At 43.1% G+C, this 15,644-nt stretch overlaps 1 protein-coding gene across 3 annotated transcripts in view; it reads right to left on the bottom strand.

Moving 5' to 3' along the window:
• The window catches only part of DRD3 (dopamine receptor D3), a 71,112-nt gene that overhangs the window by 7,927 nt on the left and 47,541 nt on the right, over positions 1-15,644 (bottom strand). For all 3 annotated transcript variants that reach the window (XM_032149121.1, XM_032149124.2, XM_032149123.1), the window contains 2 exons: positions 11,740-11,882; positions 3,849-4,045 (listed from right to left, as the gene is read on the bottom strand). In XM_032149121.1, the coding sequence (XP_032005012.1) occupies positions 3,849-4,045; positions 11,740-11,882 (340 nt within the window). The remainder of the gene's footprint in view (positions 1-3,848; positions 4,046-11,739; positions 11,883-15,644) is intronic.

Genomic DNA, 15,644 nt, shown 5'->3' with positions numbered 1-15,644 from the left:
TTCCTTCTATTTAATTGTATGTTTGTACCCATGAATCCACCTCTCTTCCTTGCCCCTTCCCCCATCTCCTTCCTAGCCTCTGGTAACCATGAATCTACTCTCTATTTCACGATAACCACTTTTTTAGCTCCCACATGTAATTGAGAACATGTGATATTTGTCTTTCTATGTCTAGCTTATTTCACTTAACATGACTTCAAGTTAAGAGAATACATATTTAACATTTTTTGGTTTTCATTTTGATGGCATTTTCTAATAATTAAAATAAGCATATTTCATTTTATCTGAATGCCTATTTACAACAGAGATTATGGTGTTTTTTTTGTTTGTTTGTTTTGTTGTTGTTTTTTTCGTTTGTTTGTTTGTTTTTGAGATGGAGTTTCCCTCTGTCGCCCAGGCTGGAGTGTAGTGGTGCAATCTCGGCTCACTGCAACCTCCACTTCCCGGATTCGAGTGATTCTTGTGCCTCAGCCTCCTGAGTAGCTGGGATTATAGGTGCATGCCACCATGCCCGGCTAATTTTTGTATTTTTTAAAGTAGAGATGGGGTTTCACCATGTTGGTCAGGTTGGTCTCGAACTCCTGACCTCATGATCCACGCCCCACTTGGCCTCCCAAAGTGCTGGGATTACAGGCGTGAGCCACCACATGCGGCCCCAAGATTATGTTTATAATTAAACTGGCACCTACTAATCTTCTTAAAGTGACAGTATTTGACTTCTAACGCATTATTTCTAAAACTAGGGGATGGGAAACAAATTCTTGGGATTGCCTAAGAAATCTCATATTTAGCTGGGTGTAGTGGATGAGATGAGAGGATTACTTGAGCCCAAGAGTTCAAGGCTGCAGTGAGCTGTGATCACACCACTGCACTCCAGCCTGGGGAACAGAGTGAGACTCTGTCTCAAAAACAAAAACAAAAACAAAAAAACCCTGATCTAGTATACCCTGTTTCCATTTTACAGATATGGAAATTCAGTCGTATAGTAGGAAAATGATTCTTCTGAGATTATATATTGGTGAGTGTATTTTTCAGCTCTGTCTGCAAAACCTGATCACTACTTCCATGACTGACATGAGGAAACACTGGATTCCTCGGGGTCTGGCTGGCAGAGCCCTCCACTCCCAGATGGCAGGACTGAACCTAATTCTCCACACTCTTGGAAATGCCAGTCTCTTGGCTGTCCGGTCTCTCTTTTGTATTCAATATTTTTCCTCCTTTTGGCCTTGAAGCCTCCTTACACCTTGGATCAGCCATAGGCAACTTTGAGCTGCATAGCTATTATCGCTTAAAATGATTATCTCCAATTACCACACCAGGCCTGTGTAAAAAGTCATTAACTATACCAAGATTGAACAAAGTTCAGACCTTAATTATTACAAATTTTTGAAGTTTTATTTCTAATGTGGAATTCAGAGAGGAATACTGTTCTCATATCTAACACCTCCAGACTCCATTCTGCACTCTGCTAGCTGGGCGAGGCAGGCCTGGCTTGAATTGGAAGAACAAGGCTAATGGTGACCATGAAGTTGTCTTGGTTTTTCCCACATTCAGTGGTAAATATGGCACTTGAAATTTTCCTTTCTCTGCCTGGTTTTTGCTCTGCCCATGTGTGTTCCCTTGACATCTGTTTCCTCTAATGCAGGTGGCCTTGGATGGCATTGTCACACAGTGTGCAAGAGTCATTGGCTCCAGTCGCTAAGGTCAAGCCCAATAGTCATGTGCTTTCTCAATATCATCTGATGAATTCTATTCTGAAGCTTAAATTAGGAAGAATTTCAGATCTTGTCTTATAGATATATGTGTGGGAATCAGGGCAAGGTTTCATTCTGGGGTAAGAGTAGAATCAAGATAAGCCAGTATTGTGGGAAAAGGTCTCTTATTCTTTCTCTATGATCAAAGACATGGCCCACTTACCATTTTTCCTGTGGTATCTGATGGAAATTGGGCCCTTACTGAAAACTGCTGAATGGAGTGCAGCTGCAGACAAGAAGACTGGGCGGGGGAGTTGAAGGAGGAACAGTCAGTTGTGGGTCTAGCCATGTCATAGGTAGCCATGTGACATAATAATATTTCGAATGCAATACTTTCATATCCTCAGCCTTGGGTCTTGATCTCCTCTTTCATGGGGATTAATAATCTTGTTTCACTCAAGCCTTGGGACTTCAACTTAAGAGCCTGGCCTTCATTCATACTTTTGACATCATCAAAGACCTTAAAAGATCATCAAAGATAATCTAGGTCATCAGGCCGGGCACTTACGCCTGTAATCCCAGCACTTGGGGAGGTTGAGGTGGGCAGATCATTTGAGGCCAGGCATTACAGACCAGCCTAGCCAACATGGAAAAACCCTGTCTCTACTGAAAATACAAAAATTAGCCAGATGTGTTGGTGGGCACCTGTAATCCCAGCTACTCAGGAGGCGGAGGCATGAGAATCGCTTAAACCCAGGAGGCACAGGCTGCAGTGAGCTGAGATCATGTCACTATACTCCAGTCTGGGTGACAGAGCGAGACTCTGTGTCAAAAAAAAAAAAAAGATTATCTAGGTCATCAAAGATTAATCTAGACACCCAAACTGGATCTGCCTTCAAGATCAAACTCAATTGTTACTCTGTCTATGGAGCCCTTTCCTGAGTGTATTAGTCTGTTTTCATGCTGCTAATAAAGACATACCTGAGACTGGGTAATTTATAAAGAAAAAGAAGTTTAATGGATTCACAGTTCCATATGGCTGGGGAGGCCTCACAATCATGGTGGAAGGTGAAAGGCACGTCTTATATGGCAGCAGACAAGAGAAAATTTGTGCAGGGAAACTCCCCCTCATAAAACCATCAGATCTCGTGAGACTTATTCACTATCACAAGAACAGCAGGGGACAAACCCACCCCCATCATTCAATTACCTCCCACTGGGTCCCTCCCATGACATGTGGGAATTGTGGGAGCTACAATGCAAGATGAGATTTGGGTGGGGACACAGCCAAACCATATCACTGAGCATATTGGGTTTTCTCTTCTATAACCTCCAGAGCACTTCATAATTGAGGGCTTAATTGTCTTCACCTCACATTTGGCAAACATTCTATTCAGCTCTGGGCTCTTCGTTAACTTTGAGTGGAGGGGTGCTTTATTTTCTTGTCTAGATTCTAAGCTCCATGAAGGCAGATGCTGTTTAATGTTACCACTGTCCCTTCCCTAGTAGATTTCAAGTGATCAGTATATATCCATTCATGCTTCAAGTACATCGTGGGAAAACTACTAAGTGCCAGGCAATGGGGTAAGGAGAAATTAAAGCCCTAGCAATTAGAAGATCATTGCAGAGGCAATGACATTTCTTTTCAGAGCCTAGAAAGATCCAATAAAATGCTTTATCAGCACCCTATCCCACCAGCTTGTCAGTTCCTTGACACAGGGACAGATCCAGTAAGGAAAAAAGGTTTTGATGGACCCCAATGATTCTTGAGATGAGTGGTTTAGACAAAAAGTCGGTTCTGGGAACCCACCAGCAGTGCAAGGTACAACTGTTGCACTTAAACTTCAAAACCTGTGGGACATCTGAGCTGTTGCCCATTTGGGGAAAATGAAAGACTTTGAAGGGAAGCAGAACAAGCCCAGGAGCCATCCAATCACTTTGCCAGGTAAGGTAGGCTCTAGAGACAACTATCAATGTTTTCTTGAGATTGGATTTCCTACCTTCAAAGCACAGCCAATATTAGTAGATTCCAAAGTGGGTGTCAGATTTGTGTCTCCAATGTAGCTAAACGGCAAAATCGTGTGCTGCTGGACACAGGCTGGGAAGTCAGGAGATTGGGTGTTGTCTTCCCTCTACCCCCTCCAGGGTACTTACTTGTTGGGGGAAGCCAGGCCTGACACTGTTGCACTGACTGTTCTGTCGAGTGAGGATCCTTCTCCGTCTCCTTTGTTTCAACACCACATAGATTCTGGCATAGACAAGGACGGTCACTCCAAAGGGCAGGTAGAAGGACACCACTGAAGAGTAGATGACAAAATCAGGGTTGGAGATGGAGCAGACAGTGGGGTCCCCTGTGGATGAGAAGGGGGAAGTTAAAGCAGTTAGCAAGTATCAGAACTCAGTAAGGAGCATAAAACATGGCCCCATGTCACGAGTGGTGCCTGCACCTTCTGCTGCACAGGGGGTGGGGAGGATGCAGTCTCAGATACGTATACTGTCAGGTCCTTGAGGATAGAAGGTCTAATTCATCTTTGAGTTTCTCACAGCTTGCTTAAAAAGAAAAGTTACCAACAATCATGTGCCAGACACTGGGGCTACAAAGATGAATGAGATACCATGTCTGCTCTCAAGGGAGCAAACAGTTTAGATAGACAGATGATCCCTTTCATAGGATGTCACAAGTGTCACACAGAGACATGCAGCCTGGGAGGCTGGGGAGAGCATTACAGGGCAACAGGGCAGAGGCTCCCAGGAGGGATGCAGCCCCCAGAAAAGTGCCTGCTGGTGCGGAGGCATTGGAGAATTATTGGAATGCAATGAAAGGAAGAAGCCTTATTTGCTGAGAATGCCAGTTCTCCAATTTTGAATCTGGGATGGAGGGCAGGTGGCGGCTGAATACAAGACAGATTTGATTTTTCAGGGAATCCTAGCACTTGTCAGAGGTGGGATGGGAAAAAGGCAGGTAATGATATTGTGACATGGAGAATGTGCATTTAGAAGGGTCCTTGTCGCTGCTTTATATCCTGAAATGTTCCTGCCATTTCTCCTTGGGAGGTCCCTCTAGCTTTGCCTTCTTCATAGCAGATGCTGAGATTCCTCCAAGGCCCAAGATGGGCCTGAAACATGCCCCATCTTGAAAAAGAAAAGAAAAGCAAACTAATATCTGCCAGGAGATGAGCCAAGAGCTTTGTACCCCTTATCCTACCTAATAATTATGGCAACATTATATGAGACAGGTGCCATTACTGTCTCTCTTTTCAGATGAGCAGACTAAAGCTTAGAGAGGTTCAATAAGTAGCCCCAGGCTGCACCTGAAAAATATGTTCCTGCAGCCAGTTTTATGCCCAAGCCAATGTTCTTTCTGTAATTTTAACTCCCCATCCTCCTTTACCATTGTGACATGGAACATCTGTGCTTCATCCAGCACTGTCAGCAACAACTGTTGGTACACCCAGCCAGTCTTCATAAAGGGTGAGGGATTCTCCAACCACAAAGCTGGTGTTGGAAGATGAAGCCTCAGGTGTGGGCTAGTGGGGAGAGGGCAGTGGCCATGTAGGCCCCTTATTCTGCTTCTTGGTCTTCTGAGATAGGTGGAAGCCAGAGAGCCCTCAGTGTGAGATTCAGGTCTGCTATTTATTAACTGTGCAATCTTGGACACGTTTCATTTATTTATTTATTTATTTATTTATTTTATTTTTTTTGAGACAGAATTTTGCCCTTGTTGCCCAGGCTGGAATGCAATGGCTCGATCTCAGCTCACCGCAACCTCCACCTCCCAGGTTCAAGCGATTCTCCTGCCTCAGCCTCCCAAATAGCTGGGATTACAGGCATGGGCCACCATGCCCAGCTGATTTTTTTGTATTTTTAGTAGAGATGGGGTTTCTCCATGTTGGTCAGGCTGGTCTCGAACTCCCCACCTCAGGTGATCCACCCGCCTTGGCCTCCCAAAGTGCTGGGATTACAGGTGTGAGCCACCGCGCCCAGCTGACACATTTCTTAAATATGCAAAGCTTCAATTTTATTACCTGTAAAAAAAAAAAGGCTAGAAATATTATATAGTGGTTGTGAGAGTTAATGAGAATAAATGGTAGCTATTATTAATATTTATTTATTTATTATTTATTATTTCTCTCCCCTGAGCTTTTTGAACTGAAAGGGAAGGTATCATATGGAATGGAAATTTGGAGCCAGACTTATAGGGAATAACATTTGTGGGAGAAGGAAGGGAATAACAGCTAAGAACTAAAATGAAAAGAGTGTGCTCAGTGATCAGTGATGCATTTTACTGACATCTTTGCCACTAGAATCTTTACAAGCTACTCCTAAATTCTCTGGTTCTCTGAAGAGGAGGTAAAATTCAGGTAAATTTCATGTTGTTTCACCAAAGCCTCTGTCATCATCCTTTAGAAAATGGCTCATAGGGGCCGGGCGCGGTGGCTCACGCCTGTAATCCCAGCAATTTGAGAGGCCAAGGCGGGTGAAAAAGGTCAGGAGTTCGAGACCAGCCTGACCAACATGGTGAAACCCCGTCTCTACTAAAAATACAAAAATTAGCTGGCATGGTAGCGCACGCCTGTAATCCCAGCTACTCAGGAGGCTGAGGCAGGAGAATCGCTTGAACCTGGGAGGTGGAGGTTGCAGTGAGCCGAGATTGCGCCATTGCACTCCAGCCTGGGCGATAGAGTGAGACTCTGTATCAAAAAAAAAAAATGGCTCATAGGCTATGTGTAGTTCACCAAATTGGCATCTCCTGGTATTCGGGGGTGATGGAGTTGGGGAGAGGGATGGGGTGGCAGCACGTGGTCTTTCAGAATCTCTAGGGAGCCATGTTGGTGGTGATCTGCGCCTTCTCTGAAGTCAGCTTTTCTGTTGTCAGCGTCTGCCTGTGGTTTTAAATCCTGCCTGTGATGAGGAGGCATTTCACTTGTCTCATGTGTGAGAAGAGGCCAGTGGGCTGGCACTGCCCATCTTGTTGCCATCCTTGGTGTCCCGGATATTCCCTGTTGGTCCCTCCACCTAACTCTCTACCTTTTCCTACCCACTCTGGGTTCTTGGAGGCTGACCTTTAAATTTTATATATGAGCTACTTCTTTTAAAAAGTCAGGGTCAGATGGGGGTGTGGTATACTTCTATTTGTGTAATAATGAATACACATACACATGCATAAACATATATGTGTATGGACATGCACACTGTTGCAAGCATTATCTTGCAAGAATATTAATGTTTGTTTCTAGGGAGGGAGATGGGAGAATGTAGTAATCTGAGGTAGAAGGGAGACCTACACATAAGTATGTGTGTATCTCATGACACCTTATGAATGTTTTATGTGCAAGCATTTATTTCTCCATTAAAAATATTGAAGGAGAGAGTTGAGAGGGCATATAGCTATTTCAGGGTCCCTAGTCAATGAAGGCTCTCACATATAATCACAGAACCTGCATTGCCATCCCTTCCTTCCTCCTCTATCTAAGCAAACTGCTTCCCTTCCTTAGATCAAGCACTGCAGCCTCTTCCAGAATGTCCCCATTGCAGGCAGAGTGACACTGGAGGTGGGTGGCCAATGAGTAGGGCCTGCCCCAGTCCCCAGCAGGCCTGGCCCTGTGTGTGTGTCCTGTTGGCAGGGCAGAGTGATGCGCCACACAGCAGCAGTTCTGAAACCTTCTCTGCTGTGTACCAAAGAGGTGAGGAAGGCAGTAAGGCCCCCCAGAAGCTGACACTTCCCCAGGAGATGAGGTGCCTTGTTTTGATTATTTAACTGCAAGAGTGTTGTTTTGTTAGCACAATAGTTATTGAGCAAATGCATAAATAATAAATAAATGAGAAAAATGTACAAATGAGCATTTTATATAAACACATGGGCACTCACTGACCAGAGGATAATGGAGAAGGCCTGTCCCAGGGGAGGGGCGGTTACTCCTCCTCTGAGATTAGAGATGCTTATCCCAACTAATCTCAACATTTCAGGAAGAAAGGATGATGATGAAGAGTCATCTATTTACTCATTCAACAAATTTTGTGGAGTACCTACTATGTTTAAAGCACTGTGCTGGGTGAAAAAGACAAAGGCATCTATGAGGCTTTTGCAGGCTGTCTTGGGAAACTGAGCCCCACCATGATGTGAACAGCTTGGCTCAGAGCAGGTTTACTTGAAAGATTCATGAACTTCAAATTCATTGATGGATTTGACCCCAACTTGATTCCAAAGACATGCGGTGCCAATGAATCGGATTTTAGGATGAGCCTATTATTCTTTTAATTTTGTGCTTCTACTATTCTTTTAACTTTTTGTGCAACTAAGCTCCCCCTCCCCCAACCTAGCTCCAGTGCTCTGAAAACTAGGTGAGATGTTCTATTGATGAAATCAAATAAATAGCACTCCTCCATTTCCTTCTTTCAAAGGAAAATCAAGTCAGCTGATGGAGTTTTCTTAACTTTAAGTTTCTCCTCCCTTAAAGGTTTCTTAAACCCTTATCACCAGCTTATTCACTCTTTGCTTATTCATTCTAGATTTTTAAAAATAACACAATAGCTTTCTGATTTAGCAGGAATTTAAATACTAGTTATTTTTCTTATCTATGCAATGAGAGGGTTGGGCTGCTCATTCAGGAATCTTCAGAGTTTCCTTTAGCAGCAGCACACCATGCTCTGCTGTATCAGGGTCTGTTGATGATGTGATATTTGCCTAGACTGCTGGGCCTCTGCTGGGAGTTAAGGCAACCCTGGCCAGCCAGGCCCCTGCCTCGGAACTCTCTCACCCAAAACCCTGCCTCATATTGACCTTTTATCTGAGAACAGGAGCAACTCCAAGTTGGAAGAGACTGAAGTTCAACTTTTCTGTATCTTATGTTCTCTAATAATTCACAATTGCACGTGGCAGCCCATGGCATTAAAAGAAGAGCTCTGCTAGAAGGTTCTTTTCTTTGTGTTGCACTTATTAGTGAAAGTCCAGCTGCTTCCAATATCAGGTGTTATTGGCAGGATCCTGCCCTCTCCCCCTTGATTTTCCACGAAGGAGTAGAAAAAATGACTGAGAAGAGTCTTTTATTGGGCTTTCAAATGAAGTTGGGAACTTCCTTATAGATGACAGAATTGCTGCAGGAACCCACATCTATCAAGATAATGAAGCTGTACAGTGAAGGTCAGCTTGAGGCAGAGGAGGGCAGCTGGGCCTGAGCTTCGCTTACTAAGTCCCCTAACTGTGTTCTAGGAAGGGGCGACTGATCTCTAAAACCATCAGCAGAACTCTTACGGCGGCAGATGTATAGTTACATTTTGATGTATAAACTTTTCCAATAATTAATAACAACCATAACACCAGCTAATGTCTACTGAGCTCTTGCAATTGAACCTGACACTTTGACACAATATATGAATAATTGGAAGGCTTGCTAGAGTGCTATTAATAAACTTAAAAGTAAAAGAGAGAGAGATTGTGACAGACGAGAGAGAAGTGAGAGCACACATACCAAGTCACAGGCCTTTCCTGCCTTCTCAATTCTATACTTGAAAACCCTTTTGGAAAAAATTTTCCTGAATTTTGTTTCTGGAACAATAATGATCTCACTGGGGGCAACAACACTGCAATTCATCATTCTTCTTCACTCTGGATGTCGACATTAACCAAGGACTCAGTCTAATGTCAGATTTTGAGACTGTTTCAACTGTTTCCAGTGTGGTGTGTCTGTGAGAGTGAATAAGACCGCCTCCACCAAGAATGAGTCAGGGGAACTGCAGTCAGCCCAGCAGATGTTGGCAGGGATTTGCTGTTGGCTAGCGGGTAAGCAGTGCCTCGGTCTAGCAGTGGTGAGTTTTCCACACTAGAAATTCCAACTAAGAATGCATTTTCATATAGAAACAAGGTTACAGAAGGTGACTTAGTTATCAGACTAACTCGTAAAGTACATTTAGCATTCACCAAAAATGATATTTTAGTGCCACAGAGACAGCCTCTATAGCTGTGTTAAAGGATGTTGCTTTGTACTGGGCAATGTGTGCATGTGCACACGTTTGTGTGTATAAAGTGTCATTCAGTTAAAATAACAAAGTAATGAATGGTTAACAGTAACGCAAAGATAACAACACCATATTTTGAGAATAGCCTGGGTTAAACAGGCAAATATTTGTTGATAAGTTGGCTAGTTACCCTTTACTGTGGCAGAGAAACAAGCCAGCCTTGAGTAGGCAGTACGTGATTGGCATATTTACATATGTTATCCCAATTTAATCCTCATTTAATTGCAAAAATTTCTATGAAGAAGGTAGAGTGGAGTTATATGTAGGGTTAGATTCTAAAGTCAATAAATAAAGTGAAAATTATATAGACTTCAAATTTGCTTTGAAAATCTGAATCACATTTAAAGATATACATGGTTTTATTATAACCTTGCAGAGTAATAAGTTGTATGATACATATAGTAATATATCACATGTTGTAGAGTTCCTATGGAACATATAATTTTAGAGATAAAATTGCTGGGCTTATTTGTAAGGGGTCATATATAAAAATAAATATTAAAAATGTCTTAACTAAATATGTAGATCAAGTTTACATATTTTAATTCACTCAAGTGTATGCTCCACTGTAATTTTATCCCACATTTACCAATGAGGAACTCAGAGAAGTTAAGTAACTTGTTTAAGGAGAGACAGCTAGTAAGTCTGGACTTTGATTTGGAGTTTGGACTTAGATTTTACTTACTCCAGAGCCTATACCTATCTTCCAAAATATATTTTGACTTCTAAATCATTGTCCAGCAAATGACACTTGGACGATTACTTAAAGTTAGAATTTGCCTATATTTATATGTAATATGTTACATATAATATCTGCATACACACAAGCACATGGCTATGTGACTAGTACATATATACTAGAAATTTACAAACCTGGAATATAGGCATTGAATGAATCAATTCAAATGGACAAAATAAGAAATCCAGATGACCACTAGAACACTAATCAAGCAGTTTTTCCTTAGCACTCAGTGTATATTGTCAATACCCATCATGTTACTATGTGGGTTAATACCTTTCATTCGACACATTACTTCACTGAGGCTGGCCGAATGCGGTGGATCACACTTGTAATCCCAGCATTTTGGGAGGCCGAGGCGGGCTGATCACTTGAGGTCAGGAGTTTGAGACCAGCCTGGCCAACAGGGTAAAATACAAAATTAGTGGGGTGTGGTGGTGGGTGCCTGTAATCCCAGCTCGTTGGGAGGCTGAGGCAGGAGAATCACTTGAACCCAGGAGGCGGAAGTTGCAGTGAGCCGAGATCATGCCATTGCACTCCAGCCTGGGCGACAGAACGAAACTTGGTCTCAAAAAAAAAAAAAAAAAAAAAGAAAAAGAAAAAGAAAAAAAAATTAGTGAGGCTAAAGGATGGACATGGTACAAACGCAGAAGGCATTGATTAATCTGAGGTATTGGTGTCATGCTTAAAATCCCGAGCATTTCAGATATATACATTGTCCATTCATCCATCCATCCAGCAGATGTACCATGCGCCAACCATCATACCCAGAATTTTTATATTAAAAATAGAAAATATACTCTCCAGCAATTTGGGAATCTATACTGGTTAGTTCTGAAGAATTGGAAATTATTCTTGTTGAGTAAAAGTTAGAAGTATATATCCTATTACAAGACTGTTGTAATGTGTTATTTTGCATTGTAGGTCTGTTATGAATTGTTATCTTTTTATTAGCAAACCTTGCCTGAATTATTAATATATATCTTGGTTTTTTTAACTGGTACATTTCTGCAAATGAATACAATGACATTTCTTTCAAAATAAAGATGAGCCAGACTTTTCATTAATTGGGGCAGAACTTTATCCCCGTGCCAATAATTGATGAGGTTTTGCTTTATATTTTATTTATAACCCACAAAGGCCAAAGCTTTACATTCTGTGGCATTCTCGTTTAATTGCAAAGTACACTGACCAGGGGTCAGGAATTTCAGGGCTGAGCACAACTCACAGCTAGTCATTCAGCTGTGCTGTGAATCACATGGATGCTAGAAGTGAAGCCATCACTGTTACCTGTGGTATTAAAGCCAAACAGAAGAGGGCAGGACACAGCAAAGGCCAGTACCCAGACGGCCGTGATCATGAGGGCCACGCGCCGACAGGAGCTCTGTCCCGTGCCATGCTGGTAGTGAACGGGCATGACCACTGCGGTGTACCTGAAAAAGCAAGGGGAGAGGGGATAGGCATGGTGAGATGGAATGGGGTGCTTTTCTTTCTTTGTCGTTGTTGTTGTTGTTTTTGGAGATAGGGTCTCACTCTGTCACCCACTCTGAAGTGCAGTGGCATGATTACTGCTCACTGCAGTTCAACTCCTGGGATCAGATCCTCCTACCTCAGCTTTCCAAGTATCTAGGATTATACGCCTGTGCCACCACGCCTGCCTAATTATTTTATTTTTTTGCAGAGATGGGGTCTTACTTTGTTGCCCAGGCCAGTCTCAAACTCTTGGGCTCAAGCAACTCTCTGGCCTCAAGCAACGATCTGGCCTCAGCCTCCCAAAGTGTTGGGATTACAGGTGTGAACCACCAAGTCCAGTGAGGAGAACTTTTCAAAAGACCAAACGAAAGTAGTAGAGAAATAATCAGGTTGATACATATGGCATGAGAAATATAATTTACTTAGAGGAAGAGAGAAAAGCAGAAAGGTCGAAAATAGCAGAAAGGTTGAGATAAGATAAATGAAGAACTTACTGAGGGAGATGAACACAGAAAGGGAAGAATAAAAAAGTTACTACAGGATCACTGGATTGCTGGAGAGCTTCTTTATCAGTTCTACCTGATTGCCCAGCATAACCGGCCTTACTGTCACACACCCTTCACTCTGAACACTCTGGATGCTGGTCTGTGTGCCTTTACCGTCTCCTGCAGGTTTTCAGACAATGATAGAACATACCTAAAGAGGATATTTACCTCCTGCTTGTACCAAATATCAATTATAACCTTCATTGTGACAGCTCCTCTAAGTAGCAGATGTTTTAAAAATAGAAATGAGGAATGTCCAATGAAGACTTATTTTAAAATCCAGTTTTCATTCTTTTACATAACCAAAGCCCAGTTCCTTATGATTATTGGACATCGTTGTGTGTTGTTTTTTTTTTTTTTTTTTTACATTCTTCACCAGCATTTCCAGCTGCCCGTAGGACTTAGCTGGACAACTGTTCCACAGTCATCTCAAACTCAAGATGTCTAAAACAGATCTCTCCAACTCCCCAAACCTCTTAATCTGGTTTCACTTTCTGCCTTTCTTCAAGACATCCAGACCCAATACTCAGACCTTTTGACTCTCCCTGGACCCTTTCATATAATTTGCTTGCTTGCTTGCTTATTTATTTATTTATTTTGAGATGAAATCTCATTCTGTCGCCCAGGCTGGAGTGCAGTGGCGCGATCTCAACTCACTGCAACCTCTGTCTCCCGGGTTCAAGCAATTCTCCTGCCTCAGCCTCCCGAGTAGCTGGGACTGCAGGCACCTGCCACCATGCCTGGCTAATTTTTTGTATTTTAGCAGAGATGGGGTTTCACTGTGTTGCCCAGGCTGGTCTCGAGCTCCTGAACTCAGGCAATCCACCCGCCTCGACCTCCCAAAGTGCTAGGATTATAGGCGCGAGGCACCGTGCTCAGCCTTGGTCATTTATTTATTTAATCTTTATTCAATATTTATTGAGTCCCAACTATATGCCAGGCCCCATTCCAGGTATTCAGAGGTGTGTAAAAGGCACATTGTCCCTGTTCTCTTTGAGCTGAGAGTTAAGTGGAGTGAATGAACAAGAAACAAGGAAACAAATATGTTAATATAAAATGAAGAGTACCATGAAAGAAATACTCTGGGTGATGTGTTAGAGAACCAGGGAGGAGGTAAAACTAACACAGAGTGAGCAGGGAAGTGAGTGGTACGAGAGGGAGCCAGCCACGAGGTCAGACGGGGGAGGAACATTCTAGGTCCTGTAAATTTATCCATTGCGATATCTTCCCCATTTATTTATCCACCTATCCCTTTCCTGCTACCTGATTTCTATGATGGCTACAGCCTCCTCGTTGGTCTCCTGCAGCCAGGTTCCAAAAATAAATTTCATCACGTCTCCCCATCTCCCCAGCTGAAAATTATCTGAGACTCTAGGATTTGGCCCCAAGATTTCTGCTGTGTATAATCCCCTCCGTTGAGTGTAGGCTGAACCTGTGACTATGATGTAATATCACTCCTGTGATTAGATTACTGATCAGTTGAGGCTGAGTTAATCAAAAAGGAGATTATCTTGAGTGGGCCTGACCTAATTAGGTGAGCCCTTAAAGGGGACTGCGAAATTATCCTCTTGGCCTTGAAGGAGCAAACTGCTATGTTTTGGAGAGGGTCATTTTTTTAGGAGATGGCAAAAGGCTTACAGGAGCTGAGAACAGCACTGACTGACAGTCAGCTAGAAAGTAGCGACCTCAGTCCTGCAACTGCAAGGAACTGAATACTCCTAAGAACCTGAATGAGTGTGGATGAGGACCTCAGGCTCCAGATGAGAACACAACCCAGTCTACACCTTGATTTCAGCCCTGTGAGATCCTGAGAAGAGAACCTACCTGCACTGTGTACAGGGTTCTGACTTACAGACTCTGCAAGATAAAAATGGGTACAGTTCAAGCCTCTAAATATGTGATAATTTGTTCCACAGCAATAGAAAATGAATACACTGTTGATGGCTCCTCTTTCACCCATAAACCAAGCTCATCAGCCTTCTCCAACATGACCTTAACTTACGTTGCCAATCTGACCTCCCACTGATCCTGACACTCACTCAGAGCTCCAGCCAAACTGGCCTGGTGATGAGTACTCTTCAATAGTCAGAGACTGGTGTCTTTGTTCAATTAATCATTCCTTCTCCCTCCCTAGGCAACTCAATCTTGCCCTCCATTAATCTCAGACGAACTTTCCAGCAACCTTCCCAGTTCTTTCTATCATGTACAGAGACTTCTAACTATGAACTCTTAGCACTTCTATGCAAATCAATTACAATGCCCTCCTGCATGCAGCTGTCTTGCCTCATGACTGAATTTGCCTCGTGGCTGGAGAGAGGCAGCCCCATATAATTTTAGTTACTTCAGGATCAAATATTCTTACAATCTTGATATTCTCCATAGGTCCTTGTACAAAGCAAGTAATAAGAAACTGTTAACTGACTGCCTCATGGGTCATGAAGGCCTCCTTTCCTGTAAGAGGGGAAGGCTTCCTTCCCTTCTAATCCTGGCCAGGCTCAGGGATCTAAGGTATAAGCTGGATCTACCTATGACTCAACATTTTTTGTCTTGTCAGTTTCCAGGGAACCTGGAGCCTCCTTAACCCTTGTTGTGCACCTCAAGGCCTGGGATTAAGGAAAGGAAGGACAGATGCTGGGCTAGAAGGGATTAGGCAAGGCTTCCTGAGGCTCCCCCTGTGTGTTTCCCCTGCTCCTATGCACCAGAACTGCCCGAATCTGCCTCTTGTGCATCTTGTTGTAGAGTGGTAACACTTGTATTCCCAAAAGGGCAGATTACAGTTAGCTGTGAGTTCTGAGATGAAGGTAAACTGTGCAGGACTTGGCCTTGACACCATGCTGTATGACGAAGGTGGCTTCTTTCTCAAAAGGGAAAAATTTGATAAGGTCAAATTAAGATCCTGCTACCCACTTCTTGGGAGGCTACAACAACCTAGTTCCCTTCATCTGATGCAAGTCCTCTCTTAAATCCCCTCCTTGGTTTATACAAGAGCAGGTCAAGTAGCAGCTGGTGTTTCTCTAGGCCTCTGACTCTCCTCAGGGCTTTAGACTCTGCTGGGGGCTTCCAGTCCAATATGTCTACAAGGGCCTCGCTGTTAGTGGTAACTATGAGGCACCTCGGAGGAGGGGCTGAGCCTTGAGTCCTACTGCTGCCATGACCGAGCAGCGAGGGGAAGGAATG

This window comes from Hylobates moloch, unplaced genomic scaffold (genome assembly GCF_009828535.3).
Source record: "Hylobates moloch isolate HMO894 unplaced genomic scaffold, HMol_V3 SCAFFOLD_4, whole genome shotgun sequence".
Lineage (NCBI taxonomy): Eukaryota > Metazoa > Chordata > Mammalia > Primates > Hylobatidae > Hylobates > Hylobates moloch.
The sequence above is the reverse complement of the archived record's forward strand: the minus strand, read 5'-3'. Positions and strand labels throughout refer to the sequence as shown.